The sequence below is a fragment of the Mytilus edulis genome, chromosome 4 (genome assembly GCF_963676685.1).
Source record: "Mytilus edulis chromosome 4, xbMytEdul2.2, whole genome shotgun sequence".
NCBI classification, from domain to species: Eukaryota; Metazoa; Mollusca; class Bivalvia; order Mytilida; family Mytilidae; genus Mytilus; species Mytilus edulis.
Window position 1 is genome coordinate 20,649,099 of NC_092347.1, and position 16,074 is coordinate 20,665,172.

Consider the following 16,074-nt stretch of genomic DNA (forward strand, 5'->3'; position numbering starts at 1 on the left):
AAATTTAAATGATATTGGGTGATTATTTGTTGTAAAAAAATAAAATCACAGTGAAACTTAAATTCCGTTTCTGATTTGTGTAATTTACACTATTTCTATGAACGTAAAACCGAAATGCATAGAACCGTCATAAGTGACCAAAATTATATTTGTGGTTTGTTTATGGTATATGTTAGAAAAATTGTTACATGAATCTTTCCTTTTTTTCGAGGAATAATTGATTTTTTAAATGTGAAAAATATCGATGCAATAAAAAAAAAAGGTGGTGCTTAACTTTTGGCGGATTGTATATATTTCATATTGGATTAGCAGGCGAGGCTTATTTCAATATACGGAGAGTAGTGGTGTTACTTATGTTTGATGTTAAAGTTCTTATTATATTTTTCAAGACTGGTGAACTGTAAAATATTATTTATCTGAGGATGCAGTGCCAAGATTAAAACATAAGAAAACCATTGAGAAATCATGTTTAGAATTAATTACTGTTTTAGATCAAGGCGTAAGATTAGTACGGATACATCCATTCGTTAACACTATATTCATGATATTTCTTACATGATATTGTTTAGTTATCTGCTTTGTGTTAATACGCAGAATCGCAGCATGGTCTTTTCATACCTAACCTTAAGATCACAGGGATCTCCATGGATGACACTTGAACGATTGAGGAACTTTCACATTACAAACCGTGTCTACGCTGTACAGTGTAGCGCGATCGAAAGTATTTTATTCTCCATACAAGGAATGGTGAACATGCTAATTCATTGCTTATTTAAATTATATCTATTTGAATTTTCATTATAGAATTGGCAGTATCAATATTTTCATTTCTTACCGTTTTCAACCATTCAAATGCCAAGTCTTCATGGTCCCCCCTTAGTCGAGAATGACCAAAATCTGTCATGAAGGTCCCCATGTAGATTTCTTGTATTTTTTGGTATTTGTTATGGGGGTTAAAAATCATTAGTCCGAGATTACTCTGACGTCTAACGGCTGTTTTGCCAGACAAGCTGGGCCGTGGGACGTCAGAGCTCGCATGCAGAACATGCAGACTTCTAATACGTTCAAGTATTTCACATCCAATTTTTTATGGAAATATTCTTTATAAAGCACAAAGGTGTCAGTATTCACCTCAGAAACTTACAAAACCTTTGAATAGACTTATTAAGAAGGGATATAATTACGATACTGTTGTCAAGTCATTAAAGATTGCATATTTTGGCGTTAATATTGAGTCACTGATAAGGTCTTTGCATCGGAACTAAACACATTTATTCTAAAAACAGTTGTTGGCATGACACGGGTTATGTTCTTCTCATATATGTTATTATGGTATGATACTAAACCCCTAACGGGAAGGATTGTGCCTGATGTTCATATGATGAAATCATAATCTTTCAGTCAGTTTGATTGAAGTCTGGAGCTGGCATGTCAGTTAACTGCTAGTAGTCTGTTGTTATTTATGTATTATTGTCATTTTGTTTATTTTCTTTGGTTACATCTTCTGACATCAGACTCGGACTTCTCTTGAACTGAATTTTAATGTGCGTATTGTTATGCGTTTACTTTTCTACATTGGTTAGAGGTATAGGGGGAGGGTTGAGATCTCACAAACATGTTTAACCCCGCCGCATTTTTGCACCTGTCCCAAGTCAGAAAGCTTCTGGCCTTTGTTAGTCTTGTATTATTTTAATTTTAGTTTCTTGTGTACAATTTGGAAATTAGTATGGCGTTCATTATCACTGGACTAGTATATATTTGTTCAGGGGCCAGCTGAAGGACGCCTCCGGGTGCCGGAATTTCTCGCTACATTGAAGACCTGTTGGTGACCCTCTGCTGTTGTTTTTTATTTGGTCGGGTTGTTGTCTCTTTGACACATTCCTCATTTCCATTCTCAATTTTAATTTGTTTTATTGTGACAATTTAATGAACTTGTTAACATTATGTTTTTTTAGCAAAACCTTCAAATGGACAGAGTGTTTTTCAAAATGAAGACGAGGAGGTAACTATGGCATTGGTTACACTAATAACAGGGTTCAATAAAAAATCTGTTATAACTAAAAGAACCTATTTTCAAAATATGCTCTATTTCTCAAGTGTATCCTTACGGGGGGAAAACAGTTTTGGCTATGAACCAAAACATGCAGCGGTTTCTAGATATCTAGATTTAACACATGCAGTTTTTCTGTAACATATTTCGGTACGCCTTCAGTGCATAGCTAAGAGATGATAATACATCCTTACATAGTTGTAATTGCCAAGATTATATGTATATAAAAGCTCGAAAAAAAATTGATGACTAGATATTCGTGTTTATTCTAAATAACAATAAGTTGCTAAACGCCTTTCTCAATAAAAAATAATTGTTTAAGTGCATTTTATAACATTTCTTTAACAGTACCAATTTTACAGCTCCAGATATCAAAAATTGAAAATCTCCAATGAAATTACGATTAAACTGTTTGTAAAACAATTCAGTAAACAAACAAAGGTTGTTCTACTAACCCTTTGTGATATAAAGATAACATAAATTAGATTTGTCTAATCTGTTTGCAATGTTTTAAAGGCCCTTTATGTCGGAAATAATTCCGATGCAATGTATATTAATTTTCAATGTTTCTTTTTTTTTTTTTTTGGCATGTGTTTCAAATGTCTGTTATACTGCTCAATTGGCCGTGGTGTTGTCTAGGTGTTTTCATACATTTGGATTTTCCTACCTTCTTAAATCTCATGCAACTTTGTTATTTGTTTGTAATATAGAGATATATAAGAGATTTGGATTAAAACATAATGCAGTTATAATAAATTAGGGAAAGACATAGTATATACATAAACACACGACCCATCAAACAACATCTTAAAATATGGCTTGCATTTTATATTACACTTGGTCATGAACATGACATTGACCAAATCCAAACCGGTAGGTTATTTATGGTGATGGGTACTGTGTCAAAGGGACAATAACCCGACCAAAGAGTAAAAAAGCAGCTGAAGACCACAAATGGGCCTTCAGCACAGTGAAAAAATCCCGCATTCGGAGGTGAACTTCAGCTGGTCCCTAAACAAACATGTGCAATAGTTCACTGAAAATGGAATTCATACTATACTCCTAAACATAAGAATGAACTAAAATTGAACAAAACATACAAGACTATAAAATCCATAGGCTCCTGGATTGGGACAAGCGCATAAATGTAGCGGGATAAAACATGTTTAGTGTGATTTAAACCTTACCCCTATCCTCTAGCCAATTTAGATTAAACAATTACACAGCAATGCTCACAGTAAAACTCAGTTTAAACTAATTGAGAGATTATGTCATCATCATATGAAATTCAAGCACAATCCCTATTGTTATTGGTTTATTATCATACCATAATAAACTATGAGAAGAACATAACCCGTAGCATGCAAACAACTAATAATATATAAGCTATTATATACCTACAAGAAATTTTACGGTTAAGCTATCGAATTTTTAAATCACTTCTTTAGTTTTTAAATGGCAAGAAAGAAGTAGATATTCGAAATACAACTTGAAAACACAGTTTGAAATAATTGGGTAAACATAAATATCAAATAGGACCAACTCTTTACTGTCCTATCCGCGAACACTGTTATCGAACTCTGATAGATATATATCAACGGACGGACATCACTACGCAATACAATCTTAAGCTTGCGATAGGTTTTTAAACAGGTAAGGTAGACTTCTTTCAGATGACGATTCAGAATAATTGACCAATATAATACTAGGTACATGTACTTATATGATATTCCATTATAATTGTAGAAATCAAATAATTCTGTACAAATCAAAATCTATGACAACGAAGAAACAAATCGTGTTTTTCAACTAGAAGAAATTCTGTGTAGTGAATGCATTACAAAGTGTGATAAAATCAAAATGTGTATGCAACGTAAGTTATCTTATTTACCTTTTTTTATATCATAATTCAAATTTACTTCCGTAAGTCAAATGGAAAAATATATTTTTATGGTAAACAACCTAGGTGCACATTTTCTAGAGTTATAAACCTGTAATTTGTTCTTCAAAACATGATTAATATCATCTAAATAAAAAGGAAATTGCACCTAATGATTAAATTAGAAAATCAAATCTGAATGCTTCTATATTTTTGAAATACACGTACATCCCTATTAAAAAAGGTTTTGTTTGAACTTGAATTGTAAGAGAAAATTACTTATATTCATATGAATAGAATAACACGTTGACATATGATTTAGGATAGGAATTGTAAACAGTAACGATCAAAAAGTTTAATAACAAAAATACTGAATGCCAATTAAATACAAATTGGAAAATCAAAAGCTCGAACACATCAAACGAATGAAAAACAACTGTCATATTCCTTACTTGGTCAAATGTGACGTCACTTTAGGCGTTGCAATGACTTTGACTTACACGGCTGAGATTTTGTAATGTATTTGTTTTTATTCTATAGCCAGTCACCACATTAGTTTAATCATGTATATCTATTATATAGTCATTTTATAAAATTTACTGTTTGCAAAACTATGTATTATTTTTGATAATATTGATATTTTTGTCCCAGGTGGATTACCCTAGCCTCACATTTTTTTTGGAACTTTGGGTCCTTGGCGATCTTCAACTTTGTAGTTGTTATGGCTTCAACTTTTTACATCTGAGCATAGTTTTGTGTGGACGTGGCGCGCGTCTGGCGTATAACATTTTATTTTAACCTGTTACTTTTTATGGCTATCATTCGTTTGTTTCTCTGTCATATATGTTCTCACATTTATTTATGGTAGCCCTGTCGTGTAATGTTGTCATTGTAATGCTATAATTAACATTGTCATTACAGCGGGAGGTTTGGCATGCCACAAAACCAGGTTCAACCCACCATTTTTTCATAAAATGCCCTGTACCAAGTCAGGAAAATTGCCATTTTTACATTATAGTTCGTTTCTGTGTGTGTTACATTTCGGTGTTGTGTTTCTGTTGTGTCGTAGTTCTCTTATATTTGATATGTTTCCCTCAGTTTTAGTTTGCAATCCGGATTTGTTTATTATCTATCGATTTATGAATTTCGAATAGGGGTATACTACTGTTGCCTTTATTGGTACATGTTTTTCTTTATGTAGAAAATGACGGATTAAACCTGGTGTTAAATATGTTACAGAAGGCTTAACATCTCACTTGTATGACAGTTAAATAAACGATCCATTATATTGACAATTATGTGAGTGCAAAACAAACAGACATATGAGAAAAATGTCAAAAATAGAAGAAAAGCAGTCAAAATCTTGTTATAATCTAAATCAATTTACAGACAAACTAGTATATCAACAATGAAAAGAGAAAATTCTCAAAGACAAAGCACATAACATTGTATAACTTTGGCTTTGGAACTGTTTCAATAATTAGTGTATTCATTACACATGAAATAAGGTCAATCGTAGAAACTAAACTACAATTTCGTACTACCTCTATCCAAGAACCTTAAAACTGATAACACAGGTGCAAAGGAATGATATATTAGTTCCTTTACCCTCAAACTTCTCACATAAATGACCTTAATATTGTATTAAAGCATTTTGTGATACTTGTGAAACATACCGGCATACCGGTTACCGAATTGTAGCCATGACAAAGAAAATCATTTGTTCTCAAGATCACCTGTTACAAATACATGTAACTAATAATAATCAACCAATCATGGCAATGTTCATTAAACATTCGTTAGGTGGAAAGTTTTTTTGTATCAAATGTCGTATAATACAATGATTAAAATTGGAAACCAAAACTAAAAGAAAAAGCATTATTGGGTCTGATGTTAGACCGTTGTCATTAAGGTTGGTTCTTATCGGACCATAATAGTTATCATTTAGCATGTTTAGATAAAATCAATATATGATGAGATATTTAGTATTTCCTATAGACTTGTTTTGAAAGGCTCACATTTGAAAGTAAGTCAGCGACAGAAAACCAGCTACAAAGCAGATTGCGACGTTGTTTGATTCTTGACAGATATCTGTATAATGTCTGCAAACAATTAAAGTTGTTTCCAATTGGATAAAAACACGTACACCAGACGTTACTACTAAGTGTCCCGTCATCGAGTATACTTCAAATGCGTGTTTGTTAAACCTATAATAGTTGTCATACCATCATTAAACCACCATGATATAAAAAGAAGATGTGGTATGATTGCCGATGAGACAACTATCCACAAAAGACCAAAATGACACAGACATTAAAAACTATAGGTCACCGTACGGCCTTCAACAATGAGCAAAGCCCATACCGCATAGTTAGCAAAAAAGGCCCCGATAAGACAATGTAAAACAATTCAAACGAGAAAACTAACGGTCTTATTTATATAAAAAAAAATGAACGAAAAACAAATATGTAACACATGAACAACGACTACCACTGAATTACAGGCTCCTGACTTGGGACAGGCACATACATAAATAATGAGGGGGGTTTAAACATGTTAGCGGAATCTCAACCCTCCCCCTAACTTGGGACAGTGTTATAAAAGAAAACATAAAAACGAACTATTAAAATCAGTTAAAAAAGGCTTAACTCATCAGATGGACAAAAATACAAGTAGAAGTGGATGAGATCATTCTTAATAGATGGCCACCACTCTCCGATAAAAGGGAAAGAAGTAATTGAATTGAATATTCTCCGACTTAAAGTATCAAAGTATCGTAATTTTTATTTCCTTATTACTTTATGCCCAAAACCCACTGTTGTTTAATATATAATTTAATTAATTATGTCCCGGCCAAAAAGTGTATATACCAAAATCATTTGAATGTTTCATATAAAACATGCAATAATGTCAATATTTCTGAATGTTGCTTTGTTTCCAATCATTTACTTCGTTTGCATAACAGATAATAGAAAACACATGAAGAAAAAATCAAAGAAAATCAAAAATGGAGTCAATGGATCAACAAGTAAGTCAGTAAAACTGGTATATAGTAAGTAGATTACTTTGCTTAACATTTACTCAAGTAAATTTTCGCCCACATCCTAGTTCATCTTAATGGTTTCAAAATTAGTATAATGACATTTTCAACATCAGTTTGCGTAAGTTGCTGTTTCTGTACTTATTTAATTCACACGCATTTATGTAATTTAAAAAAAAATAATAAAACATAGACCAAATGAAAAAATGCAGTAGTTTTGATAACTGCATATTAAGCAATATTTGTTTTTAAAGTTCACTCTTTGAAAATGGATTTGTATTGCCAAAGCAAATATAAGCTGGCCATATTTCTGGTCATTCAGATGAAATCAGATATAAACAAGTTATTCAGAAATGATCCTTAGAATGCACAAACCTTCGGCTGGATGAATAATTCGTGATATCATATTTGATACTACATCAGACTATGATCACCAGCACACGACTCTTTCGAAAACAAATCAAACATGGTTCTTGCTTTTATATATTGTTGCAAAACATGTTGTATATGTTATCCTTTTTATTGATATAAACAGCCGTCCTTCGGGGTTTGTTTTACAAATTTATTCATTTGTTAGTTTAGTTTTAAGTTTAAACATATTTATTAATAGTGGATTGGGAAACAAGTTTTGCAACTTTTATTGATCCCTTTCCACTTTGCGGGTGCTGCCTTGTAGCGGCATAAGTCTACTCTTTATCGAAGGGTGTCTTTTACGTGCAAGAGATATGGCCTCCTTTAACACGGGTCAGCCATTTATCGTCCCCTTCCGACGGACTATCATCGTTTCCTCTAGACCATACTCCCAAATGGTGTCAAGTGAGAGCCGAAAATTCAGTCCCTGAAATTTTCATCCCGGAACGGGAATCGAACCAGGATTCATTTGTTTAACCATTATATGAAACATGGTATCTTTGTTTATATTTTTGAAACTTTATACAACTTAACATGAGTTTGACTGTCTTTCTGATATCTGTCGTTCCTCTTTTAACAAAATTTCCCGCTTTATTAATGTTTTCTGGAATTTGTTAAATATATATATTCATGTAACTCATACACTTTCTTATTCGTCAATTCACATCTTTACAAATGTCTTCATTTTCACCATCTCTTTTTACAGTGCTATTGCAAAAACAAAAGAATAAGTTCCTGTGGGGAACAAGATAACATAATAATTTTAAAAAAAAAGTAAAAGTGCTTGAAGGAATTGAAAGAGAGTCGTATATAATTAATACCGGTCAATGCTATTGAATTATATAGAATAAACTTTTTACAAAACTAGAATGAAATTTTACAACTAATTTTTCTACATACATGCCGTTTTGGTTATTCTCCAAACGCTTGTTAGCCAAACACACATTGCTGTAGATTTATGTATGTAATTTCAGTTTTGAAATAAATTAATTATGATGTACCCGGACTGATATTGACTGATAAATGAAATTTCTGTAATGATTCTGTACTTTTTGAATTTTGTAGATTCTGCTTATGCAAACGAAAACAGCACAACAACTTCTTTTTGAACCACCATACTTGTACATCTGTGTATATCTAATATGATTTGTTCATATACTTGCATGGTAAACAGTAGAAAATCTACTATTGCATTTGAATGAATTTATGCTGAGAGCTGAGTTTCAATGAATAGATTAGGCAATATGTACATAGATATAGATTAAGAAAATACCACTACGTATTATTATATGGTTAGTTGCATTGACTGATGGAACATGATGATGGTAAACAAATAAAAAGATGTATTATTTTTAATAATAATTGTTTAATTAACAAACTTTCGTTTGACTGAAAAAAGATTCAAAATAGAAAAACAGATCGAGTGGTCTTATTCAGTTGTTTTAATTTTCATACAAGGAGATAATCAACACACCATTTATAAAATAGATTGTACTATAGAAAATAAAGTGCTTATATGTCAAGAATATATTTATTTCTGTTTCGATTATATATTTCACCGAATGCTGAGATATACTGTCCTTTCTTCAGTGTGTTAAAAAATGGAAAACAACACGTTTAATAATTTCTTGCGTCCGAAGCGCTTTTCTGGATTAACCTTCACCAGGAACGCTCAACGGCAAACATTTGAAATCCGAAAATGTATAAGTAACTAAATGTTATTTAGGTATTCGTCAATAACAAATACAAAGGCTATGATCTCAGTTTTTTCTTGATATCATACGCCTAGTTATTTATTAACTGTCTTAATTATATCTTCATGTTTTATTATGGAACGCCTCAACTGCCTTGTGATAACAATAACCCTATCATGAAGGGTATAGATTTATCATGAAGAAAGTGTTCAAAACTATAACGGCATTTGACTATAATACTCTGTCAATTTGCTTTATCACTAAGATACATTTATATACTATAACGGCATTTGACTATAATACTCTGTCAATTTGCTTTATCACTAAGATACATTAATATACTATAACGGCATTTGACTATAATACTCTGTCAATTTGCTATATCACTTAGATAAATTTATATACTATAAAGACACTTTGATGCAATATGGAATTAGCTTTTCATATTATTCAGTAATTTCAATATATTATGAAAATTTTATTTCATACTATGAAGACACCTTGATATAACATGGAGCTACATTTTCATTTTGATTTGTCATCTTAATAAACTATTATTTGATATTGCTACGCAATAAAGATACATTTCACACTATAAAGACACATTTCACACTATAAAGACACATTTCACACTATAAAGACATTTTAATATAACATTAAACAACTTTTCCATACTACTTTGTGAGCTCAGTATATTATAACAATACATTTGTATATTATACAATCAATTCGATATAACATGGAACAATCTTTTCATACTATTATGTCATGTTACTATCTTATAAAGACAATTTTAATATCAAGGTAACAATTCTTATATCACGAGGTGTCATCTATATACCAGTAGACTATTTCATAACGCTATAAGATCATTGCACCATACCAGTATCGGGCATAAGACCATTTCATCATCCAATAAGACAAATCTATAAATAGCGGCAAAAATTTCCCACGAAATTCATCAGCAACAGCGTTTGTAATAATAAAAAAAAGATATTGAAGGAAATCGTTTTCTGGACCTTATGGAATCGCTTTCAAGATGAAGGAATTTATCGACTCTAATGTTGCATTTGCCATTTTTTTTGCTTATATAGGGAATCACTGAAGCTTGACTGGAGCGGCCCCTCTTAAGCTCAGTCAAATGGCCCCCTTACAAAAAGTTCTGGATCCGCCACTGTTTGTCCACAGCGATTCGGAGTTGAAAAGACTTAGGGCGACACGAAAGACAAAACATTTGCGTATGTGAAAGTGTAACCTTTTTACATTTTGGTTTGATTTCATCTGGTGTGTTAAAAAAAATGACTACAAAAGTGTTGAAGACGGACTACTTGTGGATATAAATACAGCCATGCAGACTTTCGGCTGTGAAAAAAAAATACCGGGCATTTTATATAACAAGTAATAGCAACTTTTTTGTGTCATATCATATATACTTCTGATATAATCTACCTATTCACATATTATTTAGCTGAAAAAATGTGACCTTTTCAAACTGAAATAGAATTGAGAAAAGAAATGGGGAATGTGTTAAAGAGACAACAACCCTACCAGATAGCAGGCAACAGCCGACGGCCACTAAATGGTTTTCAATGCAGCAAGAAACTCCCGCACCCGGAAGCATTTATGTTTCGATTTTTTATTATTTGAAGTTTTTTCAAAAATGAAGCGTTCAGGTGTAAATCTTTGATTTACGTACCCAAACCGAACGGTAATCCCCACACCAACATGTGTGAACTGAAATAGAAAAAAACGAAAGAAACCGAAATAAACGAAACAAAATAAAAATTAATCAAATATATAATATTAAACATCTATGCGAAATATATATACTATATCCCGTTGAATTTTAAGTTTAAGACTGGATTTTTAATTGAAAAAAGAGAATGAAAATGATGAGCTAGTGTTTAAGTTCCAGTAACAAATCTTACATTCATATCGGATCAGGAGTAAGTTATGGTGGTTTGAATATGAGCATGTTTCTTACAAGGCATACATGCTGAGTTGGAATTTATATGTGTCAAGTGCACAAAAAACAGTCTGCAAAGTCGCATTTTTCCTACACATAGCAGACATGCTCTCCCTGCTCAACTGCACTTACACGTGTATGATAAGTATCATTTCAAGTTGATTATTAAACAAATTTCTGGTGACAGCAGAAATGCATTAACATAAGAAAAAGTGTAACAGCCACCGGAACAACAAAAGAGGTAGGCAAAAATATCAGAAATATATAAGATTAAAAAATAAATCTCATTTCTTGTAAAATAAAAAGCCAGGTATTTTTTCATAGCCAAAAATTAGTGTGTTCATGGCTGTGTTTCTGTCCACAAGTTTTCCCTCTTGTCACCTTGGTAGTCAATTTTTCAATACACCTCATGAAACCAAACCAAAATGGAAAAGAGTCAATTTCGCATATGCGAATTTTGACGCAAATTTTGAAATGCATTTTAAGAATCTTAATTAACGAAAAGGGTAGAGCATCGGAATCCCAGCGGCACCCTATCAATTAAGTATTAAAATTAAAATGTACGTCTCCCTTTTTGACCCGAGATGTCTATGAAACGCTAGACAAATTCGTAAAATAAATAGAAAAGTAAAGATTTATCAACTTTCAGCATTGATTTGTTAACTTCATTCTACAGATCATTATGATTTTAACAATACTATCATTTTAAACATATGCCAATATGGCTCTCAATTTTTTGTTAATACTAATATTAAAATATACAGCTAAATTGTAATGGGTACGGGGACAGGGTTAAACATGTTAGCGGGATCTCAACCTTCCCCTAACCTTGGACAGTGGTATAACAGTAAAATATAAGACCGAAATTATAAAAATCAGTTGAAAAAGTCTTTACTCATTAGATGAATTGAAGAAATACAAATACTACAAATACAAGTGGACGTGGCCGGGTACTTGTACATCCCAACAACAAAAAGACGCTAAGAACAGATCTGAGAGTACTCGCAGTTACTGGCAGCTAGTTCAAAGTCACTAACAACTAATAAAAAAAGAAATCTTGCATGTAAATAATCAATAAGTAAACATCCAACATCCAATAAATTTAGCCGGTGTAAAGACGACGTCATACACAGTCAGAGAAAACATGACCTTGATACAGGTATCGACAGATTGAAGATCCATGAATGTGTATATGTATATAACATAATAAAATATTTAGTTTGCTTTTAATTTACTGATAACAAAATCAATATTAATACCAATAAAAAACAATATTTAATGATCTAATTACAATTTTGAATTGGTAACCTTTTAGCGTAAGTTTATTAATTAGTATTTAAAGGATCGATCCAGAATCGTTTCTAAATTTCCAGGCACGGTAAAAAAACAACGACCGTAAAAATGGAGATGTGCTATCCCGTTTGAAATAAGTTTTCTAAATGTACAACCAAATATCAAAACCAAATCTTTTATTATATCTATGGAAGAAATTAGTAAAAGTTATAAGTACTTTGTGGTCACGAAATTCCTGACTTGAGTTTACCCTCTTTGAATAAAGAATTTATTATATTATTACTGAATGTGTCGCCTTTTGTGTCTTTTCAACTCTGCATCGCTAAAGTCGATAAATTCATTCATCTTTTGGGCGATTTCCTAGGTTCCACAAAACAATTTCTCTCACGGTCTTTTTTAAATTTTACAATCGATGTTGCTGATGAATTTCGCGCGAAATTTTCGCCGCTATTAATTGATTTGTCTTATGGTATGAAAAAAATGTCTTATAGTATGGCGCAATGGTCTTATAGCGTAATGAAATAGTCTACTGGTATATAGATGACACCTCGTGATATACGAATTGTTAGCTTGATATTAAAATTAGTCTTTATAAGATAGCTATATGACATAATAGTATGACAAAATTGTTCTATGTTATATCGAGATGATTGTATAATATACAAATGTATTGTTATAATATACTGAGGTGACAAAGTAGTATGAAAAAGTTGTTGACTGTTATATTAAAATGTCTTTATAGTGTGCAATGTATCTTTATGACGTATCAATATCACATAATAGTTTATTAAAATGATAAAATCAATATGAAAATGTAGCTCCATGTTATATCAAGATGTCTTCATAGTATGACATATTATCTTCATAACAAAGTGAAATGACAGAATACTGTGAAAAGCTAACTCCATATTGCATCAAAGTATTATAGTCAAATGCCGTAATAGTATATAAATGTATCTTAGTGATATAGCAAATTGACAGAGTATTATAGGCAAATGTCGTTATAGTATTGAACATTTTCTTCATGATATACAAGTATCTCTACCCTTAATGATATGGTTATTGTTATCATAATGCAGCTGTGGCGTTCCATATTTTATCATTTGCAAAACAGATAGAGCACATAATATGTAGACACCTACCATATGTTATGATGTCATTTGTTGCATTGGTTATTGTCGTTTTACTGATACATATCGGGCATTTCTTTCTCTTTCTATACAAAATTTGTGTAAGGAACGATCTTAAGAATTTATGATAATACACTTAAATGTCGAGAGATCTTCTTTAGTCCTCGTCCAGTTTATTCACAATTGTTGTACACATCATGTCTGTTGTTGACGACGTAATGATGTTTTCTTGTCTGATTAGTTTTATCAGTCACATAAAATGCTCTCCAAGGAAAATTCAAAACAGAGTGTCCCTAATCAAATTTCAAAATCAAATGATAAAACATATAAAACGAATGGACAACAACTGTCATATTCCTGACTTGGTACAGGCGTTTTCAAATGTTGAAAGTGGAGGATTAATCCTGGTTTTATAGCGCTAAACCTCTCCCTTGTATGACAGTCGCATCAAGTTTCATTATGTTTACAACGATACGTGAACAAAACAGACATAATAGGTAAAACTGTCAAAATATGGGTACAGAAGTCATCACCGTGTAACAATCCTGATTAGAACAAAACAAAAACAAAATATTTAACAAAGAAGCACGAAAAAGCATCTATCAAACAATCCCATTCATTGCGTACATAAATTTCTGTTTCATTTACATATATACTGCATCTACTTACAATTGTAAGTCATATATAGTATAAGCTACGAAGTGGCATGTACAGAAAGATAAAAAAAAAAAAAAAAAAAGAGGATACAAATAGAAAATCCATTTGTTTAGACCTTCGTTTATTGCATAAATTTTGAAATAGCTTTCTATTGCAGACAAGCCAGTAACAATACATGTATCATAAAAATTTTGTTTAAAAATATCTGGACAAACTACTTGTAAGGTGTAAGTTTGTTTTCATTTCTGCATGCCTTTTTGTTTTGACTAATTATTATGATTATTATGATTAGTCGGTTTAAATTTATTTTGAAACCGTTCATTATCACACGTGGTTTACTTCTATGCTGTTAATATCTTGTCGAAATCGGTGTTCTGTATATTCTGGAATGTTGTCAAAGTGTTAATTATTAGGACCAGTTGAATTATTAGCATGACTTTTTTCTACTTCAGCGAGAAAGCGGCTTTGGTATTTTACATCTTTTCAGAACTGTAAGATTGATTGACTACTTCTTGGCCAATGGTTTCATTCAACTGGTCTGTTTTAAAGATAAAAGAATTTTACATCAATATTGGACAAATTACAATAATTTTATAAACGTTGAGAAAGTTATAGAACAAGTAGTAAACAGACATGCCATCAGTTTTAGATGTGATATTCATAAAAATCAGTATTTTTGAAAGTTTACTTTTTGCAATGAATAAATAAATCATAAAGCATTAAACTGATAAATCTATGGCATATTTCATAAGAAACATGTAATGTTTTGCAAAATTCATGTGAAACAAAATCTTAAACACGAATAGATATTTACTACATACACATAATTTAACTATAAACAATGTAACAATGTTTCTAGAACCTTCTAATCATCTACCACCTATGAACGCAGACCCTTCTTGTCTCACAACACATTGACAATCTACAATATCTTTCCAGAATTATATGTATTCTTTTTACAATGTACGCATAATGGGCATAGTTTACAGTCTTTTATAACAAAAATGAAACGTAAATATTTCTACCTTATATGTGACGTTCTGAACTCACCACTTATATAATTTTCTCGGCTTGTTGTTGTTTTGCTAAGATCATTTTCGTCTTTTTCCTCGGCTGTTCCCTTATGTTCACTGTTTTCATCACCAGATTTGCTAATTTGGGCAGAACAACTTGGTTCCCTATTCATGTCCAAGAGTTTTACTTTGTTTAAATAAATATAAAAAAAAATCATTTTGTCAAGTTTTTGATACAATTGCACAATATCACTTAACATATTTTTAAGTATAATTTGCAAATGCAGTACCTTCAATTGTCAGAAAACATATTTGCCAAAATGACATATTAAAACGTTCGTTCCTATCTTATATTCAATTGTTGTAAATGTTTACCAAAAGTTCCATGGACTTTAGTAGTCCATCATTTCAAATTGCATCTGCCGTTCTTGTCCTGTTTTCGTTATCTTTGGATTTTGATGATACATGTACTGTGTTCGTGGGTACCAGTTTTCGCGGATTCCTTGTATATTCGTGGATATTTGATTTTGTGGTTTTGCAAATCTCTATATGCAAAGCAAATCAAAAATATATTATCCGTTAAACATTTGAATTAGTGGTTCACCTGTACCCACGAAAATTGGTATCCAACGAATAATAATGAATCATAAAAATAAAAGGTTCACAAAATTGTGCTCGGAATTATCTGCGCGATAAAAAATCTTACTATAATGACAACAACGAACCAATTATAATATTTGTTTTCAAATGTAAGTCTTACCCTGTTCTTCCTGGCCATGGTCATTTCCTGAATCATTGTAACATATTAATTTGGTATTGCATTTTTCTGTCGACTTGGTTGTGTCTTCATTCTTTTGTTCTATATAAATATATGAATGAATTTTTTTAAGTTAGTCACTAATATAACGTAATCTGAAACAAAATTTGAACACATACAAAAA

At 31.6% G+C, this 16,074-nt stretch overlaps 2 protein-coding genes across 3 annotated transcripts in view; one reads left to right on the forward strand and one right to left on the reverse strand.

Moving 5' to 3' along the window:
- LOC139519180 (semaphorin-2A-like) overlaps window positions 1-8,906 on the forward strand; it is a 33,206-nt gene extending 24,300 nt beyond the window's left edge. The window contains exons 19-22 of the mRNA XM_071311044.1: window positions 1,956-2,002; window positions 3,797-3,923; window positions 6,895-6,957; window positions 8,446-8,906. Coding sequence (XP_071167145.1) covers window positions 1,956-2,002; window positions 3,797-3,923; window positions 6,895-6,957; window positions 8,446-8,489 — 281 coding nt within the window. The 3' untranslated portion in view covers window positions 8,490-8,906. The remainder of the gene's footprint in view (window positions 1-1,955; window positions 2,003-3,796; window positions 3,924-6,894; window positions 6,958-8,445) is intronic.
- A 5,318-nt stretch (window positions 8,907-14,224) lies between these two features.
- LOC139519181 (uncharacterized) overlaps window positions 14,225-16,074 on the reverse strand; it is a 61,572-nt gene continuing 59,722 nt past the window's right edge. For both annotated transcript variants that reach the window (XR_011663535.1, XM_071311045.1), the window contains 3 exons: window positions 15,894-15,992; window positions 15,171-15,320; window positions 14,225-14,658 (listed from right to left, as the gene is read on the reverse strand). Coding sequence is in view for 1 of the 2 variants with exons in the window: in XM_071311045.1 (XP_071167146.1) it covers window positions 14,594-14,658; window positions 15,171-15,320; window positions 15,894-15,992 (314 nt within the window). In the remaining variant the exon portion in view is untranslated. The remainder of the gene's footprint in view (window positions 14,659-15,170; window positions 15,321-15,893; window positions 15,993-16,074) is intronic.